The sequence below is a fragment of the Oncorhynchus tshawytscha genome, linkage group LG10 (assembly GCF_018296145.1).
Source record: "Oncorhynchus tshawytscha isolate Ot180627B linkage group LG10, Otsh_v2.0, whole genome shotgun sequence".
NCBI classification, from domain to species: Eukaryota; Metazoa; Chordata; class Actinopteri; order Salmoniformes; family Salmonidae; genus Oncorhynchus; species Oncorhynchus tshawytscha.
The window spans coordinates 5,608,658-5,630,916 of NC_056438.1; the positions used below are offsets into that span (position 1 = coordinate 5,608,658).

The following is a 22,259-nucleotide window of genomic DNA, read 5'->3' on the forward strand; positions in this document are numbered from 1 at the left end:
AGAGAGACGACAGAGAGAGAGAGACAGAGAGAGAAGAGAGAGACGAGAGAGAGAGAGAGACGACAGAGAGAGGAGAGAGAGACGCCAGAGAGAGGAGAGAGAGACGACAGAGAGGAGAGAGAGACAGAGAGAGAGAGAGACGACAGAGAGAAGAGAGAGAGAGAGACGACAGAGAGAGAGAGAGACGACAGAGAGAGGAGAGAGACGACAGAGAGAGAAGAGAGAGAGACGACAGAGAGAGACGACAGAGAGAGGAGAGAGAGACGACAGAGAGAGGAGAGAGACGACAGAGAGGAGAGAGAGACGAGAGAGAGAGAGACGACAGAGAGAGAGAGAGAGAGACGACAGAGAGAGAGAGAGAGAGACGACAGAGAGAGGAGAGAGAGACGACAGAGAGAGAGAGAGAGAGAGAGAGAGAGAGAGAGACGACAGAGAGAGAGAGAGAGAGACGACAGAGAGAGGAGAGAGAGACGACAGAGAGAGAAGAGAGAGACGACAGAGAGAGAGAGAGAGGAGAGAGAGAGACGACAGAGAGAGAGAGGAGAGAGACGACAGAGAGAGAAGAGAGAGAGAGAGAGAGAGAGAGAGACGACAGAGAGAGAGAGAGAGAGAGACGACAGAGAGAGAGAGAGAGAGACGACAGAGAGAGAAGAGAGAGACGACAGAGAGACGACAGAGAGAGGAGAGAGAGACGACAGAGAGAGGAGGAGAGAGAGAGGACAGAGAGAGGAGAGAGACGACAGAGAGAGAAGAGACGACAGAGAGAGGAGAGAGAGACGACAGAGAGAGGAAGAGAGAGACGACAGAGAGAGAGAGAGACGACAGAGAGAGGAGAGAGAGACGACAGAGAGAGAGAGAGAGACGACAGAGAGAGGAGAGAGAGAGACGACAGAGAGAGAGACGACAGAGAGAGGAGAGAGACGACAGAGAGAGGAGAGAGACGACAGAGAGAGAAGAGAGAGACGACAGAGAGAGACGACAGAGAGAGGAGAGAGAGACGACAGAGAGAGGAGAGACGACAGAGAGAGGAGAGAGAGACGACAGAGAGAGGAGAGAGAGACAGAGAGAGGAGAGAGAGACGACAGAGAGAGGAGAGAGACGACAGAGAGGACGAGAGAGAGGAGAGAGAGGTGAGAGAGACGACAGAGAGAGGAGAGAGAGACGACAGAGAGAGGAGAGAGAGACGACAGAGAGAGGAGAGAGAGAGACGACAGAGAGAGAGAGAGACGACAGAGAGAGAGAGAGAGACGACAGAGAGAGGAGAGAGAGACGACAGAGAGAGGAGAGAGAGACGACAGAGAGAGGAGAGAGAGACGACAGAGAGAGGAGAGAGAGACGACAGAGAGAGGAGAGAGAGACGACAGAGAGAGGAGAGAGAGACGACAGAGAGAGAGAGAGACGACAGAGAGAGGAGAGAGGGGAGAGAGAGACGACAGAGAGAGAGAGAGAGAGGAGAGAGAGACGACAGAGAGAGAGAGAGAAGAGAGACGACAGAGAGAGGAGAGAGAGAGCGGAGACAGCAAGCAGCAGATATTTCCTGACCTCTGGGTTGAAAGTGTCTCCTGATTCGTCCTCCTGGCTGAAGGGGTGTGGCTCCAGGCAAGGCCCCTCCGCTCCTTCATCCTCTCCGATCTCATCCAAAGTCACCAAGCCCTCAGTATCCACTCCGACCCTCTCCTCCCTCTCCTCCTCCCTGGTCCGTTCCTTCTCTCTACTCCTCCTCCGCCCTTTCTCTCTCTCCTTCCCTCTGTCCTTCTCTCGCTGCTTCTCCTTCACCAGTTTTTGTTTCTTAATAAGTTCTTCCTCTTCGGCGGCGTCATCAGGGTAATCCTCCTCCTCCTCGCTCACCTCATCCAAGGTGACAAGGTTACTCTTTTTCGGGGTACCCCCCTCGGACTCTCCTGTTGGGGTCTTGGTCACCTCTTGAGTTTTGGATACCTTCTTAATCTCCTTTTTCCCCTTCTTTTGGGGTGTCTTCTTACCCCCCTTTAGAGGCTTGGAACCCCCCTGACATTTAGAGTCAGTCGTATGGTTGTCCAGAACTTGGGTCGTTTCCGTCTGATCGTCGACTGAATCTAGTATCTGGAACCCCTCCATCTCTCTGGGTAGAGAATCTCTTCGGCCTCCTTGGCCTGCGAGAGAGAGTCGGCCCTGTTGTCTTCAGTGTCTTCTAGCGAGTCAAGGATCTGGAAAGCAGAATCTTCTTCTTCGTCGTTGGAGATCTCTTCGTGTTCCTCTAGTGTAGCTTGAGGCACCTGGGAACCTGTAGATTCGGAGGCTGCAGGCGCCTGGTAACCCAGAGATAGAGATCCAGACTGTTCTTGAGTGTCTTGACTGCCCTCTTCTCCGTCTCTAGGTGTGTCATCGTCCACAGCTTCGTCGAGTATCTGGAAATCACCATCATCATCAGGTACTTTATCAATAAGTGATTGGGGCACCTGGGGACCCGACACCGTCTCCACCTCTTGTAGTTGCAGGGCCTTCTGAAGGTTTCGCTCCTTGGCTGAGGCAGAAGGATGGGTCAGACCAAGCTCCAGGGGACAGGCTCCATTCTGAGCCTCGGTACCCAGAATCGAGGAACCTTTTTCAGCCTGGGTCGTCTCCCTCGCTCCCCTCTAGCTCTGGAGGTTTTTCAGCGGTCGTCTCCATATCGCTTTCTGACACAGCACTTTTCTTTTCCTTGTTGTCGGTCACTGCAGTGTCCAACACTGACATCTTGTGGTGGGATGTCGGTACTACATCCCCCGTGTCACATCGCTTAGTGACCACTACGACTTCCTCTTCCGACTGAGACCGAGTCTCCAAGGGAACAGGCTCCGCCTCCGTATCGGCTATGCTGGTGTTTTCGTCGGCAGCTTCCTGGGTTCCTGCGGCTTCGGTTGCTACAACAACAGCTGCTGATGACCTGGTCTTGCGTCCAGAGGTGGCAGGTGGTTGAGGTTTAGCTGCTGCCTTTTTTGCTGCGGCTTTTCGTGGAGTCTTCTGAGCAGGGGGGGTAGAGGAGGAGGACGTGGGTGTCTCCTTGTGCTCCAGGCTAGATTTCGGAGATGGGGTATCTGGGGTACCCCTCTTGCGTTTGGACGATCGTTTTGACCTTTCCGAGGCCTTATCTTGTGTCTTGTGTGACGAAGATGAGGATGACTGCGGTGGGTTGGTGTTCTCAGCCTCATCACCTTCCACCTCATCCACAGTAACAAACTGGTCCATGTTGAACTGGTCCAGATAGAAGGAGTTGGCTTCACCAGGGATGACGTCAGACGTAAACTCATTCCCGCGTAGCAACTAGCTTGAGGTAAAGAGAGACAGAGAAGGATGAATCCAAATAATTAATTCATCAAAATCAAATCAAATCTTCCACAAGTTCAACAGAAGTGCTGTAGTTTGAAATCAGTTCTGTAGTTTGAAATCAGTTCTGTAGTTTGAAATCAGATGTATGAGAGTTTGCTACAACAGACTATAGCGGTTATAGATTCTGTACAGAATGTGGTATTTTAAAGAAATGTTGGCGTTTGGAAAGCATCGTCGGCTCACCGTGTCTTTAGACCTGCTCCTAGAGGAGAGGGTCGTTTTACTGCTGCTACCGAGGCTCTGTGGAACCAACAGAAACATTTAGCAGGATCATTTCTCGCTCAGAAATAGAATCAAATCATAAAAAAGATAGAATTGTCATTCAGCATCACGCCTTGCTTTTCTTCTTCTCCTACCTTGCTCCTCTCGTCTTCCTCTTCTTTCCTCCCCTTCTTCCCCTTCTTCTTGGCGGGGCTGCCGTCGTGTCTGCTGCTCCTGTGGGAGCCAGAAGAGGCGCTAGAGGAGTTACCCTGTCTAGACGTCGAAGGGAGCCCTCATCGGAAGGAGCCCGGCTGCTTCTATGCCTTGAAGAGTCTCTCCTTTCTGCGGAGAGGCGCCGGCCTCTCCCTCCGGAAGCCTCGGTCTTCCCCTGGATGAATTCATTTTATTAGACATTTAAACATATAATGAGTTGCCTCAGTCATTAGAGTACAATACATACATTCAAATATTAGCAGAAGCTAACGTAACAGTATTGCTTCCATCCCTCTCCTCGGCCCTACATGGGCTTCCTCGAAGCAGCCACCCTGGACGCATCGTTTCCCATCGTTCCCCAAAAGCCGCAGCCCTTGCAGAGGGGAACAACTACTCCAAGTCTCAGAGCGAGTGACGTCACCGACTGAAACACTATTAGCGCGCACCACCGCTAACTAGCTAGCCATTTCACACCGGTTACAATAAGGTGCAATGAATCAGACTGTCAGTGATTCAAATCTGTCAAGGTTTAAATGACATCTGTCCCTTAAATTCACATTATTATTATGATACGTACATTCTTGTGGTCTGGTTGGCCAGATCCTGAAGGTGTCTTCATCGTGTCGGTGGTCTTCTTGTCTGGCTGTGACTTCTTCTCTGGTCGTGGCTCCTCTTTCTTCGTCGTCTCTTTCTCCCCAGTCTTCTCTTCTGACTCAGCCGGGTCTTTCTCTCCGCCGTCTCCCCAGCTGCAGGGCTCTCCTGGTTGGGTAGAGGCTTGGCCTGGATCCCCTCTCCCTGGTTGTGTTCCTGTTTAGCCTGTTCCTCCGCCAGTCTCCCCATACGGTGTTGGTGCACCGCTGCCTCCAGGGCCTTGAGGATCTCCTCGGTGACCGGAGGAAAGTCCTGAGGTTTGTCTTCAACATTTAACTCTACCGGGACAGGAGCCGGTGTTTGTGCCGGTACAAAGGCAGCAACGGTGTCAGAGTCGACAGGATTGGCCACGTTATCAGCTTCCTCCACAGCGGAGATCAGACAAGGTTCTGTTGTGGCCACAGTCATCACGGTTTCACTAGCCAACGCAATGACATCACTGCCCTGTTGTGGGACCGCAGCTAGAACCTGTTCGGGTTCTGCTGCAACCTCATTGGTCGAGGCGACGCCGTCGGTGCTCTGGGTTTCCATGGCGACCTCTTCCTCGGGAGCGGACACGGCAACCGTAGGTAACGAGGCGGAAACGACGACGGTCGCAGTGTCTTCCTTGTTTCTTTTTGCCTCCTCCTCAGTTTTCATCCCTCCGTCCTCTTTGGGAGGATGAGCGTTCTTCTTCTTCCCATCTTTGTCGAGGAAATCCCACCCTCTTTCCCTTCAGACTCCGCCACCGTTGCCTTTCCGTCGGAATTCATCACCACGACGTCACTTCCTGGTTGCTTGGCAGCCACAGCAACAGGCTGAGAGGATGAGACCGTAGCATTGGTGCTGGTAGTAGTGGGAGTAACAGGTTTAACTGGGGTTGTGACATCTTTAGCTACAGGCTTCTTGCCTTTGATTGGTTTCTTCTTGGCTTTGGTGCTGAAATAACAAACACGTAGATTATAAAATAAGTGATGTTTACATGCCCAGATCAGTCCGAAAGGTCTCCAGAGGAACACATGGGACAGGAGTTGTTCCCTGACAAGGAAAAACAATGGACTCTAATTGTATCCTGTGTCGTTAGAAAACAGGACGTTAATACAATGATTGGATTGGATGGACTGACGGATCAAATCTAGGAAGTTAATGAAAGGTTGAGTTAAGATATTTACCTGACAACAGATGTCTTCTGGGCTGGGGGCTGCGGTGCCTGTTGATCCTTGACCAGCAAGTTGAACTTCAGAGGGTTGTTCTGAACTACACTGGGGGACTTCTGGAAATGAAGACACACGGTCATCGCCACCGACGACGATTCCATCTCAAAATAGATCTGAGACAGAGAGAGAAACATATATATTAAACAAACCAATTAATCTGATTTGTTATCTGTGTCGTCTCCTGACGAATCATAAATGTTTTAAAAAATGCAGTCGGAGGTTCCAGGAGGTTCCAGGGTCTAATGGGTTACACGGAGCTTCAGAAAGCATTCGGACCCCTAGACTTATAACACATTTTGTTTTGTTACAGCCTTATTATAAAAATTATCTACAAACGATACCCCATAATGACAAAGCAAAAAACAGGATTTTTTGAATTTGTTGCTAATTTACAAAAAAATAAAGAAATATGAAATTTCACATTTACACAAGAATTCAGATCCTTTACTCAGTACTTTGTTGAAGCACCTTTGGCAGCGATTACATCCTAGAGTCTTCTTGGGTATGACGCTACAAGCTTGGCACACCTTTATTTGGGGAGTTTCTCCATTTCTTCTCTGCACATCCTCTCAAACTCTGTCAGGTTGGATGGGGAGCGTCGCTGAACAGCTATTTTCAGGTCTCTCCAGAGATGTTTGATCAGGTTCAAGTCGGGGCTCTGGCTGGTCCACTCAAGGACATTCAGAGACTTGTCCCGAAGCCACCCCTGTCTTGTCTGGCTGTGTGCTTAGAGTTGTTATCCTTTTGGAAGGTGAACCTTCGCCCCACTGTGAGGTCCTGAGCGCTCTGGAGCAGGTTTTCATCAAGGATCTCTCGGTACTTTGCTCCGTTCATCTTTGCCTCGATCCTGACTAGTCTCCCAGTCCCTGCCACTGAAAAACATCCCCACAGCATGATGCTGCCACCACCATGTTTCACCGTAGGGATGGTGCCAGGTTTCCTTCAGACGTTACTCTTGGCATTAAGGACAAAGAGTTGAATATTGGTTTCATCAGACCAGAGAATCTTGTTTCTCATTTCTCTTTTTTTCTGAGAGTTTTTAGGTGCCTTTTGGCAAACTCCAAGCAGGCTGTCATGTGCCTTTTACTGAGGAGTGGATTCCGTCTGGCCACTCTACCATAAAGGCCTGATTGGTGGAGTGCTGCAGAGATGGTTGTCCTTCTGGAAGGTTCTCCCATCTCCACAGAGGAACTCTAGAGCTATGTCAGAGTGACCATCAGGCTCTTGGTCACCTCCAGATTGCTCATTTTGACCGGGCGACCAGCTCAAGGAAGAGTCTTGGTGGTTCCAACCTTCTTCCATTTAAGAATCTTGTGGACCTTCAATGCTGCAGACATTTTATCTTACACAAACTTCTTCCATTTAAGACTGATGGAGGACATTATGTTCCTGGGGAAATACTGCAGAAATGTACCTTTCCCCAGATCTGTGCTTCGACACAATCATGTCTCTGAGCTCTACGGACAATTCCTTCAACCTCATGATTTGGTTTTTGCTCTGACATGCACTGTCAACTGTGGGACCTTATATAGACTGGTGTGTGCCTGTCCAAATCATGTTCAATCAATCCTCCATCCTTTACCACAGGTGGACTATAATGGGTGGCGGCAGGGTAGCCTAGTGGTTAGAACGTTGGGCTAGTAACCGAAAGGTTGCAAGTTCGAATCCCTGACAAGGTACAAATCTGTCTTTCTGTGCCTGAACAAGGGGCAGACTTTCGTGTCTTTGTGCAATAAAGCTGACTGCACGATGCGCTGACCACGGTCTGGAATCCACTGGGAATGCACGATGCGCTGACCACGGTCTGGAATCCACTCGGACTGCACGATGCGCTGACCACGGTGTGGAATCCACTCGGACTGCACGATGCTGACCACGGTCTGGAATCCACTTGGACTGCAGATTGCATCCTTTGAGTGGGAGTCAGTCGGACTGTGGGACTCAACACTTCATCCATTCTCTCTGTGACAGTAGATTCGTTCCCATATTATCACTCGCCTGCTGCTGAGGAATCTGTCCGATGGTATAGACCCGTTTCGCTCAGCAGTTGTTGTCGTCAGCGGTTGTTGTCGTCGGCGGTTGTTGTCGTCGGCGGTTGTTGTCGTCAGCGGTTGTTGTCGTCAGCGGTTGTTGTCGTCAGCGGTTGTTGTTGTAGACCCGTTTCGCTCTGCGGGTTGTTGTTGTCGGCGGTTGTTGTCGTCAGCGGTTGTTGTCGTCGGCGGTTGTTGTTCAGCGGTTGTTGTCGTCAGCGGTTGTTGTCGTCAGCGGTTGTTGTTGTCGTCAGCTGTTGTTGTTGTCGTCAGCTGTTGTCGTCGTCAGCGGTTGTTGTTGTCGTCGGCGGTTGTTGTCGTCAGCGGTTGTTGTTGTCGTCAGCTGTTGTTGTTGTCGTCGGTTGTTGTCGGCGGTTGTTGTCGTCAGCGGTTGTTGTTGTCGTCAGCTGTTGTTGTCGTCGGCGGTTGTTGTCGTCAGCGGTTGTTGTTGTCGTCAGCTGTTGTTGTCGTCGGCGGTTGTTGTCGTCAGCGGTTGTGTAGTTTCACACTGCGCTGACTACATGGCAATAATAACCAGCTTGTTTGTCAAGGGAAATGTGTTGTTGTTGTGGTATTCTGTGTTGTGTTAAATGACGCAATGTTATTGAACTAAAACATGCTAATCTATTTCAAGCTGTGGAGGTTAACCCCACTTCTTTGCATTGGTCAACTTAATTCTTAAATCCCCACTGATGAGTATCAAAGTAGGGCGCTATGGCTAAAATATATCACGGTATAGAAAGAAAGAAGGAAGGTATTTGACGTGTATCGTACAATCTACGGCTGACCCCGTAAAACAACACATTTCACTGCACCCATCAGCGGGGTACGTGACAAAACACTCGGTTCATTTTCGTATCTTCATCTCTGGAAGGTATTTGACGTGTATCTACTATCTGGATATCACCGTGGATGTATTCAGCTTTTGTCCGTCGTTCCAAATGCCCTTTTATGTGCCAGTTATTTTACGAATCTAGTCTACGAATCCAGTTTATGAGTTATTTTACGAATCCAGTTTACGAGTTATTTTACGAATCCAGTCTACGAATCCAGTTTACGAGTTATTTTACGAATCCAGTCTCTTTATGGTCTCGTCTCCTTCTCGTCTCCTTCTGAGCTGTGTCCACTGTCCATCGTTTGTGGTACTACGTACAGCTAGCAGCATTCTAGCCACGTCACGTGCTAGCTGTCTAATCTGTTTAACCTTTTTGGGATAGGGGGCAGCATTTTCACTTTTGGATGAATAGCGTGCCCAGAGTGAACTGCCTCCTACTCAGTCCCAGATGCTAATATATGCATAGTATTATTAGCATTGGATAGAAAACACTCTGAAGTTTCAAAAAAATATTTGAATGATGTCTGTGAGTATAACAGAACTCATATGGCAGGCGAAAACCTGAGAAAAACCCAACCAGGAAGTGGGACATCTGAAGTTTGTAGTTTTTCAAAGCTTGGCCTACCAAATACACATTGAGATATGGATGAGGTTGCACTTCCTACGGCTTCCACTAGATGTCAACCGTCTTTAGAAACGGGTTTGAGGATTCTACTATAAAGGAGGGGCTCGTAAGACCTCTGAGTCAATGGTCTGGCAGAGTGCCTTGGTCTCATGACACGCGCTCCCGACAGAGTTACCTCTCGTTCCAGTGCTTTTCTTCAGACAAAAGAATTCTCTGGTTGGAACATTATTGATGTTATATGTTAAAAACATACTAAAGATTGATTCCATAAATCGTTTGACATGTTTCTAAATGACTGTAACGGAACTTTTCGAGTTTTTGTCTGGGCAAAGTGCCTGTGCCTCATGAAGATGAATTACTGGGCTGAACACGCTAACAACAAGTGGCTATTTTGACATAAATGATGACAAATCAGTCATTTATTGTCGAACTGCGATTCCTGGGAGTGCCTTCTGATGAAGATCATCAAAGGTAAGTGAATATTTATGGTGTTATTTCTAACTTCTGTTGATTCCAAAATGGCGGATATTCCTCTGGCTGTTTTGGGCTCTGAGCGCCGTTCTCAGATTATGATCTATCTTTAATTCTTGCATCTTTTATCAATGTTTATTATGAGTATTTCTGCAAAATCACCGGATGTTTTGGATTCAAAACATTACGGCACGTAAAAACCTGAGAAGGAATCCAAACAGGAAGTGAGAAATCTGAGGCTGGTATATTTTCAAACCATTCCCTTTTGAAATCCCTGTTAGATATGAATGAAGATTCACTTCCTTAGGTTTTCCACTAGATGTCGACCATCTTTAGAAATTTGAATGAGGCTTCTGCTGTGAAGTGGGGCTGAAGAAGAACAGAATGCAGAGAGCCAGTTCTAGCTCACGCGCAAAGCACATGATCTCTTTCTGCGTTCCGTTCCTCCTCTAGACACAAAGGAATTCTCCGGTTGGAACTTTATTGAAGCTATATATCGATGTGGCTATGCAAAAATCACTGGATGTTTTTGGAACTAGTGAACGTAACGCGCCAATGTAAACTCAGATTTTTTTATATAAATATGAACTTTATCAAACACAACACACATGTATTGTGTAACATGAAGTCCTATGAGTGCCATCTGATGAAGATCAAAGGTTAGTGATTCATTTTATCTATCTGAAAGTTACATATTTCTATACAATATTTTTGAATTTCGCGAGCTGCCTTTTCAGCAGAATGTTGTTGAGAATTAATAAAACCAGCATCTCTTTTGGTTCCACCAGTTAATGAAACCAGCATCTCTTTTAGTTCCACTAGTTAATAAAACCAGCATCTCTTTTGGATCCACTAGTTAATGAAACCAGCATCTCTTTTAGTTCCAGTAGTTAATAAAACCAGCATCTCTTTTAGTTCCACTAGTTAATAAAACCAGCATCTCTTTTAGTTCAAGATGTTTATCTTTAATTTGCTGTATTGTTAATGACTTGTTAATGTGTGAAAGTTATATGTTACATATTTCAAAAAAAATATTTTTGAATTTCGCTCGCTGGCTTTTCAGCGGAATTTTGGCGCTAGCGGAATAAACGTGGAAGAAGCAACAACAAAAAAATACATTCATAAAAAGGAATTGGGTAATTCATTCTCATTCTGAGAAACACGTATCTTTCCAACCCACGTAGGCGACTTGATTTCAACATCGGAAACAAAAGTCAACAGGCTACTTTCAAACAGTTGCCTAAGGCCTCCCGGTGTCTGTCCCTACCCTGTTGATCAGAGACAGCGAGTCGAGGTAGAAGCCGAAGCGTTTGACGAGGTCGTGAACCTCCTGGGCTGCTGCAGTCCCTGCGGGGACGTTACTGACAATCAGAAGACGTTCCTTCAACGTTGGATCCTGTTTACAGACAGAGGGTTATAAAGGGGTTATTAACAGGTTATAAAGGGGGTTATTAACAGGTTATAAATGGGTTATTAACAGGTTATAAATGGGTTATTAACAGGTTATAAATGGGTTATTAACATGTTATAAAGGGGTTATTAACAGGTTATAAATGGGTTATTAACAGGTTATAAATGGGTTAGTAACAGGTTATAAAGGGGGTTATTAACAGGTTATAAATGGGTTATTAACATGTTATAAAGGGGTTATTAACAGGTTATAAAGGGGTTATTAACAAGTTATTAAAGCAAGGTCTAATTAACACATAAGGCCCAAGGGGGGTGTGCTATATGGCCAATATACCACAGCTAAGGGCTGTTCTTACGCTCGACGCATCGCCATACACCACAACCCCCCCGAGGTGCCTCAATGCTTTTCTAATCTGGTTACCAACGTAATTAGAGCAGTAAAGATAAATGGTTTGGGGGACACAACAACGTAACCTCTCTAGTTAAATCTATGGACTTACCGTAGTGGTGAGGCCCTTCAGAGTGGTGTACACACCCTCCTGAAACAGAAACAACAGACACCTATGATGACTGGACTGGACTGGACTGTATGTGTGTGTATGTGTGTGTGTGTGTGTGTGTGTGTGTGTGTGTGTGTGTGTGTGTGTGTGTGTGTGTGTGTGTGTGTGCGTGCGTGTTACCTGGAGGAGGTTTGTATCAGGGCGGGTCAGCGTGAAGGTGAGGGGACAGTCTAGTAGTTTAGGAGGAGACTCTGTGTAGTTGGTCAACATAGCAAAGCTCTTCTGTTCTCTCTCCATACGGATTATGGCCTGTTGGGTCAAAAACACTCATTATCACGAGAACAACAGACACCCACGTTACGGTACTGCATCAACAACAACAACAACAGACACCCAAGTTACGGTACTGCATCAACAACAACAGACACCCACGTTACGGTACTGCATCACCCACGTTACGGTACTGCATCAACAACAACAGACACCCAAGTTACGGTACTGCATCAACAACAACAGACACCCAAGTTACGGTACTGCATCAACAACAACAACAACAGACACCCAAGTTAAGGTACTGCATCAACAACAACAGACACCCACGGTACTGCATCAACAACAACAGACACCCAAGTTAAGGTACTGCATCAACAACAACAACAACAGACACCCAAGTTACGGGACTGCATCAACAACAACAACAACAGACACCCAAGTTAAGGTACTGCATCAACAACAACAGACACCCAAGTTACGGTACTGCATCAACAACAACAGACACCCAAGTTAAGGTACTGCATCAACAACAACAGACACCCAAGTTAAGGTACTGCATCAACAACTATTTAGCCGTCTTGATTTTGACATTATGTTTGAGGAAAAGAACACCACATTAGACAAGTCAAAATGTGTTTTTTTTCAAATGGAAATTAGCTTTAAAACAACTGAAATGTTTCAGCTCCATGGAGAAATTGGCTTAAAATGAAAGAATTCCTCAACACTGCCAAGTTGATGGCCTCTAAATTCTCTCCAACTCCAGCCATGACGACTGTGCCCACCCCCACCTTTTGAGCCATGAAAACCCTACAGACACACAGAGAGACACACACAGACAGAGACAGAGAGACACAGAGAGAGACAGACACAGAGGGGCAGAGAGAGAGACAGAGAGACAGAGAGACAGAGACAGAGAGAGACAGACACACAGAGAGACAGACAGAGAGAGAGACAAACAGCCAACCTACCCATCTCTGGTTGGGCAGAATGAAACAGTTGTAGAGTCCAGGTTTATATCCGTAAGGCTTCACCAGAGCCAGAACATCTTCCTCTGTATATCCAGTTTCTGGTAAACCTTCGATCTTCACAAACCTATTATTCGCAATGTCAGGCTAAACACGGAAAAGAGGAGAGGGAGAAAGACGGATCAGTTTGTTTCTGACCCCATAGACCCAGGTTCAGAGTCACTGATAATTCATGTTTCTCTGTTTTTAATGTCGTGGAGCCGAAGACATATTTACATTTTTTCTGATTCAAATTACAGGGACAAATATGACTTTATTTAGGGCCAGACGCCTGAAAACATACAGCACGTTTCAGATAGAGATCTGGCCCCGGTGCGTGACCTAAACACCTCCTGGGCCCTTCTCCAGTGACCTGGCATATTGCCTCGCTGAACACGCTCTGACAAAGGCTGCTGGGACTTTGGCTAGTTTACTCCTCCTACCTGCTCGCTACAAGTCCTTAGTGTCTAGAGATCTGGAGCTCACAGACACTCCCTGGAGAGAAGAAGAAGCCCAAAACGTACCTGCTGAGGACCGAGGGACTTTTCCCCTTGGACTTGGTATTAGCTCCACACACCTTGGGTGTGTTCTTGGTACCGGTAGTTTGGGGTTTAGTTGCGGTCGTTGAAGACTTGGTAGATGTTTTAGTTGACTTGGTGGTGCCGGTCTGGGACTGGGCTGCTGTCGCTTTCCTGAGGGAGAGGGGAAGGGGGAAGAGAGAGAGGGGAAGGGGGAAGAGAGAGAGGGGAAGGGGAAGAAGAGAGAGAGAGAGGGGAAGGGGGAAGAGAGAGAGAGAAAGAGGGAGGAGGGGAAGAGAGAGAGAGAGAGAGAGAAAGAGGGAGGAGGGGAAAGAAGAGAGAGAGAGGGAGGAAGGGGAAGAGAGAGAGAGAGAGAGAGAAAGAGGGAGGAGGGGAAGAGAGAGAGAGAGAGAGAGAGGGAAGGGGGAAGAGAGAGAGAGAGAGAGAGAGAGAGAGAGAGAGAGAGAGAGAGAGAGGGAAGAGAGAAATAGGGAGGGGAAGGGGAAGGGGAAGAGAGGGGAAGAGAGAGAGGGAGAGAAAGAGGGAGGAGGGGAAGAGAGAGAGAGGGGAGATTTGTATTTTTGTACCTTAATAAATAAAATGTTGAAAAGGGCCAGAGTTGACGTCCACCCAACATGTTAGTGACGGTGCCGACTAATGAGATGATAAACTGAACTGAGAACAAAAATACATTGTATTTTATATAGAGGTGACTAATGATACACCGAATATATAGAGGTGACTAATGATATACTGAATATATAGAGGTGATTAATGATATACTGAATATATAGAGGTGACTAATTATATACCGAATATATAGAGGTGACTAATTATATACTGAATATATAGAGTTGATTAATTATATACTGAATATATAGTTGACTAACTATAGTTAATGATCTCACACCGAATATATAGAGGTGACTAATTATATACTGAATATATAGAGGTGACTAATGATACACTGAATATATAGAGGTGACTAATTATATACTGAATATATAGAGGTGATTAATGATATACTGAATATATAGAGGTGACTAATTATATACCGAATATATAGAGGTGACTAATTATATACTGAATATATAGAGTTGATTAATTATATACTGAATATATAGAGGTGACTAATTATATACTGAATATATAAGAGTTGATTAATTATATACTGAATATATAGAGGTGACTAATTATATACTGAATATATAGAGGTGACTAATTATATACTGAATATATAGAGGTGACTAATTATATACTGAATATATAGAGGTGACTAATTATATACTGAATATATAGAGTTGATTAATTATATACTGAATATATAGTTGACTAACTATAGTTAATGATCTCACACTGTATACAGTATTTGATACACTGCCGATTTCAACTGTGAGAGACGGAATCTAAAACAAAAATCCAGAAAATCACATTGTACTGTCCAGGCCCGTCTGAAGTTTGCCAATGACCATCTGGATGATCCAGAGGAGGAATGGGCAAAGGTCGTGTGGTCTAATGAGACAAAAATAGAGCTTTTTGGTCTAAACTCCACTCACCGTGTTTGGAGGAAGAAGAAGGATGAGTACAACCCCAAGAACACCATGCCAACTGTGAAGCATGGAGGTGGAAACATCATTCTTTGGGGATGCTTTTCTGCAAAGGGGACAGGACGACTGCACCGTATTGAGGGGAGGATGGATGGGGCCATGTATCGCGAGATCTTGGTCAACAACCTCCTTCTCTCAGTAAGAGCATTGAAGATGGGCCGTGGCTGGATCTTCCAGCATGACAACGACCCGAAACACACAGCCAGGGCAACTAAGGAATGGCTCTGTAAGAAGCATCTCAAGGTCCTGGAGTGGCCTAGCCAGTCTCCAGACCTGAACCCAATAGAAAATATTTGGAGGGAGCTGAAAGTCCGTATTGCCCAGCGACAGTCCCGAAACCTGAAGGATCTGGAGAAGGTCTGTATGGAGGAGTGGGCCAAAATCCCTGCTGCTGTGTGTGCAAACCTGGTCAAGAACTACAGGAAACATATGATCTCTGTAATTGCAAACAAATGTTTCTGTACCAAATATTAAGTTATGCTTGTTTAAAATACTTATGTCATGCAATAAAATGCAAATTAATTCATAAAAATCATACAATGTGATTTTCTGGAATTTTGTTTTAGATTCCGTCTCTCACAGTTGAAGTGTACCTATGATTAAAATTACAGACCTCTACATGCTTTGTAAGTAGGAAAACCTGCAAAATCGGCAGTGTATCAAATACTTGTTCTCCCCACTGTATATAGTTAACTAATTATATACCTAATATATAGAGTTGACTAACGATCTCACACCAAATATATAGAGTTAATGAAATCACACTGTAACCTCTCTGGGGTAGGGGGCAGTATTTTCACGTCCGGATGAAAAGCAAGCTGCCTGTCACTGAATCATCATCGTACAATGACACCTAGTTTTTAACCTCTTGAAGCTAGGGGGCACTATTTTTATTTTGGGAAAAATAACGTTCCCAAAGTAAACTGCCTATTTCTCAGGCCCAGAAGCTAGGATATGCATATAATTGGTAGATCTGGATAGAAAACACTCACGTTCCTAAAACTGTTAAAATAATGTCTGTGAGTATAACAGAACTGATATGATAGGAGAAACCCCAAGGACAACCCCCCCCCCCAAAAAAAAAAATTCAGCTTACCACTGGTTTCAATGGTTAGTACTATAATTATAAGCCCAAGTCCTCCCAAATTGCAGTTCCTAGGCTTTCCACTAGATGTCAACAGTCTTTAGAAAGAGTTTCAGGCTACTTTTTGGAAAAAATGACCCAGAAGTTGTAGTTTTCTAGGTGGCTCCCATTTTGGCTGTTGTGTTTCCAAGCGCGTGGAGGAAAGCGAGTTCTTATTTATCTCCAGTAATGAACATACTATTCTCCATCTTAAATTGTATAGTTTATTTGCGTATTAGGATACCTAAGGTTTGATTTTAAACGTTGTTTGACTTGTTTGGAAAAGTTTATTAGTAACGTTTTGGATTCATTTTGTATGCATTTTGATGGAGGGAAACTCCGTGGATTATTGACTGAAGCGCGCCAGCTACACAGAGTTTTTATGGATATAAAGAGGGACATTATCGAACAAAAGGACCATTTGTAATGTAACTGGGACCTTTTGGAATGCCAACAGAAGAAGATCAAAGGTAAGGCATTAATTATATCACTATTTCTGATATTTGTGTCACATCTGCCTGGTTGAAAAATTACTTTCATGTGTTTGGATGCGGGGCGCTGTCCTCAAATAATCACATGGTTTACTTTCGCCGTAAAGCCTCTATGAAATCTGACACAGCAAAAACAGTGAAACAACCCATCCCGGATCTGGGAGAATTGTCATCAACTATGCTAATTAGCATAGCGCAACGGACAAAAAATCTTACTAGAAAATATTCATATTCATGAAATCACAAGTGAAATATAGTGAAACAAGGCTTAGCCTTTTGTTAATCACCCTGTCATCTCAGATTTTGAAATTATGCTTTACAGCCAAAGCAAGACAAGCATTTGTGTAAGTTTATCGATAGCCTAGCATAGCATTATGTCCAGCTAGTAGCAGGAAGCTTGGTCACGAAAATCAGAAAAGCAATCAAATTAAATCATTTACCTTTGATGAGCTTCAGATGTTTTCACTCACGAGACTCCCAGTTAGACAGCAAATGTTCCTTTTGTTCCATAAAGATTATTTTTTAAAACAGTTTCTTATCCACGTTTTGTTGAGAAATCCACCGGAAATTGCGGTCATGACAAAAAACTCCAAATTAGATCCATAATTAGATCCATAATATTGACAGAAACATGGCAAACATTTTTTATAATCAATCCGGGACATTTGATCAAATCTGTTTTTATAGCCGAAACATTTTGTGAACCGCTTGTGTCGTGAATTCCATCTCATTCCATTTTCGACGACACATTCCAGGTAAATAACCCACACAGAACGTGACTTTTCCAGTCATGTTTGGTTTCACTGCAATTAACTGGTTTGTTTGTAACACAATCAAACCTGATGGGCCATTTCGCGGGACGTATTGACTGAAAGAAACCGATTTGAAGACAACAAGTCATGACATCATTGTGCACCAATGATTTGCCCGCTGTTTCGTTGATTGACTGTCTTTTAACCCAATGGCCACTGATCGTCTTGAAATCTAGCTGGGTAGATAGCCAATGAGCTGAGGTAAACGGCAATAGGTCATGTTTATGTGTTGCAAGACCAACCCATGTAGTAAGCTCCAGCGTAAACGAGAGTCATTCGCTAGTGACGTTTCATACCGGAAGGAGAAACACATATTACGCACTGCATTGTTTGGTAAACGCGCAGATTCAGCTGTTTATATATCAATCAGTATGGCGACTAAGTCAAGGAAAGCTAAATCTAAGTCTCGATATACAGATGTACACACAATTTTAGAATAAATTGATTGGGAAAGTGAGACAGATTGTTGTAGGATGATTCATTTAGCGATTGTGGAGGAATATTTTTTTGAATGTGTGTCTGCCGCCCCACCCCAACCCACATGAAATAGCCTATTTGAGGCTGTTGAGGGGAGGGCAGGCCCACAACAATGGCCAAAGTGAAATGGAGACAGTAGATACAGCTGGTCTGTTGTAATATAATAAAGACAGTAGATCTAGCTGGTCTGTCATAATATAAAAAGAAACAGTAGATCTAGCAGGTCATAATAATATATTCAACCTTGTACTCTCTCTATATATATATATATATATATCTGTTGATTATACCTGTTGATACCAGGCTCATATGTGAAACTATTCTAACTGAACATTTTCTTTCACAGTGACACTGACTCCGAATGGGAGTCTTATCCGGTGTCCCAGTTAGATAGCCAATGTTCCTTTTTTCCAAAAATATTATTTTTGTAGGCGAAATAGCTCTGTTTGTTCTTCACGTTTGGCTGAGAAATCGACCGGAAATTGCGGTCACGACAACGCTGAAAAATATTCCAAATTAGCTCCATAATATAAAAAGAAACATGGCAAACGTTGTTTATAATCAATCCTCAAGGTGTTTCTCTAATATCTATTCGATAATATATACATATCCACCGGGACAATTGGTTTTTCAGTAGTACTGATTGGAAAAATGGCTACCTCTGTATTTTACACGAGAATCACTCTGAGAGTCATCAGGTGACCACTTACACAATGTAGCCGCTTACGGGTATTCTTCAACATAAATGCGTAAAACTACGTCACAATGCTGTAGTCACCTTGGGGAATATGGAGAAAAAGTAATCTGGTTGATAGCCCATGCACTGCTCAATAGGGACGCATTGGAACGCAGAGCTTTCAAAACATGAGTCACTTCCGGATTGGATTTTTCTTAGGCTTTCGCCTGCAATATCAGTTCTGTTATACTCACAATATTTTTACAGTTTTGGAAACTTTAGAGTGTTTTCTATCCTAAGCTGTCAATTATATGCATATTCTAGCATCTTGTCCTGACAAAATATCACGTTTACTTTGGGAATGTTATTTTTATATATTTTTTATTTTTCCAAAAATGAAAATACTGCCCCCTAGTCACAAGAGGTTATTAAGAAATAGTTGCTACACGGTTGTTACCTTTCAGAAGAAGACTTCTTGGCCCGGTCCAGTTCCTTTGAGTCCCCCAGCAGAGTCTCTTCCTCCAGCCGTATGATAACGACCTGGCCTCTGATGGTCAGGGTCTTACAGCTAGCCAGCAGTCTGGCATCCTCCTCTTTCTCAAACATTACTGATGCCTATGGCGGGGAGAGAGAGAGGGGATGGAGAGAGAGGGGGATGGAGAGAGAGAGAGGGGATGAGAGAGAGGGGAGGGATGGAGGGGGAGTGGAGAGAGAGAGAGGGGGTGGAAGAGGGAGGATGGAGAGAGGGAGAGGGGGTGGAGAGAGAGAGAGGGGGATGGAGAGAGGGAGGGAGAGGGGGGTGGAGAGAGAGGGGGTGGAGAGAGGGGAGAGAGGGGGATGGAGAGAGGGAGGGAGGGGAGAGGAGTGGAGAGAGAGAGAGGGGGGGTGGAAGAGGGAGGATGGAGAGAGGGGGGAGGGGGAGGGAGAGAGAGAGAGGGGGATGGAGAGAGAGGAGAGGGGGTGGAGAGAGAGGGGGGGGATGGAGAGAGAAAGAGGGGGATGGAGAGAGGGAGGGTGGAGAGAGAGAGAGAGAGGGGGGTGGAGGGAGAGAGAGAGAGGGGATGGAGAGAGAGGGAGGGGGAGGGAGGGGGAGGGGGGTGGAGAGAGAGAGAGGATGGGGATGGAGGGGGGAGGGGAGGGGGTGGCGAGAGGGAGGATGGAGAGAGAGGGGGGATGGAGAGGGGGGGGAGAGAGAGAGGGGGATGGGAGAGAGAGAGGGGGATGGAGAGAGAGAGAGGGAGGGGGTGGAGAGAGGAGGGGTGGAGAGAGATGGAGGAGGATGGAGAGAGAGAGAGGGAATGGAGAGAGGGAGGGGGTGGAGGGAGAGTGAGAGGGGGATGGAGAGAGGGAGGGAGGGTGGAGGAGAGAGAGAGAGAGGGAGGGGGGTGGAGAGAGAGAGAGGGGGGTGGAGGGAGAGAGAGAGAGAGAGGTGGATGGAGGGAGAGAGAGAGGGGGTGGGGGGATGGAGGAGAGAGAGGGGGTGGAGAGAGGGGGATGGAGAGAGAGAGGGGGATGGGGGTGGAGGGAGAGAGAGAGAGGGGGGTGGAGGGGGGATGGGAGAGGGAGGGGGTGGAGAGAGAGAGAGAGGGGATGGAGAGAGAGGGGGTGGAGAGAGAGGGGGATGGAGAGAGGGAGAGGGAGGGGTGGAGAGAGGGGGATGGAGAGAGAGAGAGAGGATGGAGGGGGTGGAGGAGAGAGAGAGAGGGGGTGGAGGGAGAGAGAGAGAGGGGGTGGAGAGAGAGAGAGAGAGGGGGTGGAGAGAGAGAGAAAGGGGGGGGGTGGAGAGAGAGGGGGTGGGGGAGGAGAGGGGGTAGAGAGAGAGAGAGGGGGTGGAGAGAGGGATGGAGGGGTGGAGAGAGAGAGGGATGAGAGAGGGAGGGGGTGGAGTGGAGAGAGAGAGGAGGATGGAGAGAGGGAGGGGGGGTGGAGAGAGAGAGAGAGAGGGGATAGAGAGAGAGAGAGAGAGAGGGGGGGGTGGGAGGGAGAGAGAGAGAGGGGGATGGAGAGAGGGAGGGGGGAGGGGGTGGAGAGAGAGAGAGGGGATGGAGAGAGTTTCTTAGACAATTTTTTAAAAATAAACAGAAACGAATATGGAGAGAGGGAGGGACCGGGCCAGAGAGGGAGGGACCGGGCCAGAGAGGGAGGGACCGGGCCAGAGAGGGAGGGACCGGGCCAGAGAGGGAGGGACCGGGCCAGAGAGGGAGGGACCGGGCCAGAGAGGGAGAGAGAGATGTATTTGTGGTTGATTAGTTGTGTCTATGTAACAGTGTCCAGTTTTAATAACCTCCTTGTGGGGACTGGGGGTCACCAACAAGGGGAAGGACTGGGGGAGGTCACCAACAAGGGGAAGGACTGGGGGGGGGGGGTCACCAACAAGGGGAAGGACTGGGGGGGGTCACCAACAAGGGGAAGGACTGGGGGGTCACCAACAAGGGGAAGGACTGGGGGGGGGGTCACCAACAAGGGGAAGGACTGGGGGGGGGGGTCATCCACAAGGGGAAGGACTGGGGGGGGTCACCAACAAGGGGAGGGGGGGATCATCAACAAGGGGAAGGACTGGGGGGTGAATGGGGTCATCAACAAGGGGAAGGACTGGGGGGATCATCCACAAGGGGGGACTGGGGGTCATCACAATTGAAGGACTGGGAGTCATCAACAAGGGGCAATAATTAAAAGGTGAATGGGGTACTCTACATTGAAATAGAGACAATAAGGGGTACTCTACATTGAAATAGAGACAATAAGGGGTAATATCAGGTGAATGGGGTACTCTACATTGAAATAGAGACTATAAGGGGTACTCTACATTGAAATAGAGACGATAAGGGGTACTCTACATTGAAATAGAGACAATAAGGGGTACTCTACATTGAAATAGAGACAATAAGGGGTAATAACAGGTGAATGAGGTACTCTACATTGAAATAGAGACAATAAGAGGTCCTCTACATTGAAATAGAGACGATAAGGGGTCCTCTACATTGAAATAGAGACAATAAGGGGTAATAACAGGTGAATGGGGTACTCTACATCTAATGTACCTGCTGTATGGACTTGAGCAGGATGATGTAATTGATCTTTCCGAAGGGTTCTACGGCCTTCATCACCTCATCATGAGCTGTGCGTGGAGGGATATTCATCAGTTTTAACAGAGCTGAGGTCCCTGGGCCTCGTTTCTTCTTAGTTTAGAGAAAACAGGAGAGAGAGAGAGAGAGAGAGAGAGAGAGGGGTACTGTTAGTGAGCTGTGTGTAGGGTATATTCTTTAGTCTTAACTTCTTGACGCTACCCAACCCTGTCGCGGGATCATTTTCGTCAGCAACCGCTGAATAGCAGAGCACAACAGTCAAATAATATTACTATTACGATTACATCTGGTCCTGAGAAATAGGCTGTTTACTTTGGGAACGTTATTTTTCCAAACATAAAAATAGTGCCCCCTAGCTTCGAGAGGTTTTAACAGTTTCATTTAAACGTCTGGTGGACAAAATACACACCTTGGTAGAAGTGGAGTTGGATGACTTGGAGGGAGAGGACGATTTCCTGGTTGATGACCTTCCAGATCCGAGCTTGCTTCCTGACTTGGACATTCCCGTTTCAGTTTTCCGAGAAGCACCTCCCTTCGAGGAGGAAGAGAAGGCGGCGGCTCCCTTCTTCTTGGCGAGCTCTGCCAGGAGGGCAGGGGCGAGGGACTGCATCATAACTTCTAGACTGGTGTTCTCCGTCAGGGAGGCCAGCTGGAAGGCCAGCTGGGTTACAGAGAGGCCAGCTGGAAGGGGAGACATGGGTTACAGAGAGAG

The 22,259-nt window shown here is 46.4% G+C and overlaps 1 protein-coding gene across 2 annotated transcripts; it reads right to left on the reverse strand.

The window, feature by feature from the left end:
- Positions 1-3,051: 3,051 nt before the first annotated feature.
- LOC112240673 (zinc finger protein 638) lies at positions 3,052-22,186 on the reverse strand. Of its 2 annotated transcripts, none has more exons than XM_042328086.1 (13): positions 21,957-22,186; positions 21,503-21,637; positions 18,919-19,076; positions 13,335-13,449; positions 12,722-12,865; positions 11,661-11,789; positions 11,481-11,519; positions 10,838-10,966; positions 5,565-5,722; positions 4,340-5,331; positions 3,705-3,937; positions 3,532-3,588; positions 3,052-3,282 (listed from the first exon to the last, which is right to left on the reverse strand). In XM_042328086.1, the coding sequence occupies exons 1-10, from the start codon at positions 22,158-22,160 to the stop codon at positions 5,049-5,051; spliced, it is 1,494 nt and encodes a 497-aa protein (XP_042184020.1). In that variant the 5' UTR covers positions 22,161-22,186; the 3' UTR covers positions 3,052-3,282; positions 3,532-3,588; positions 3,705-3,937; positions 4,340-5,048. The 2 variants fall into 2 exon arrangements, with proteins under 2 accessions (XP_042184020.1, XP_042184019.1); XM_042328085.1 differs by having other exon boundaries at positions 21,503-21,640.
- Between the last annotated feature and the right edge of the window lie 73 nt (positions 22,187-22,259).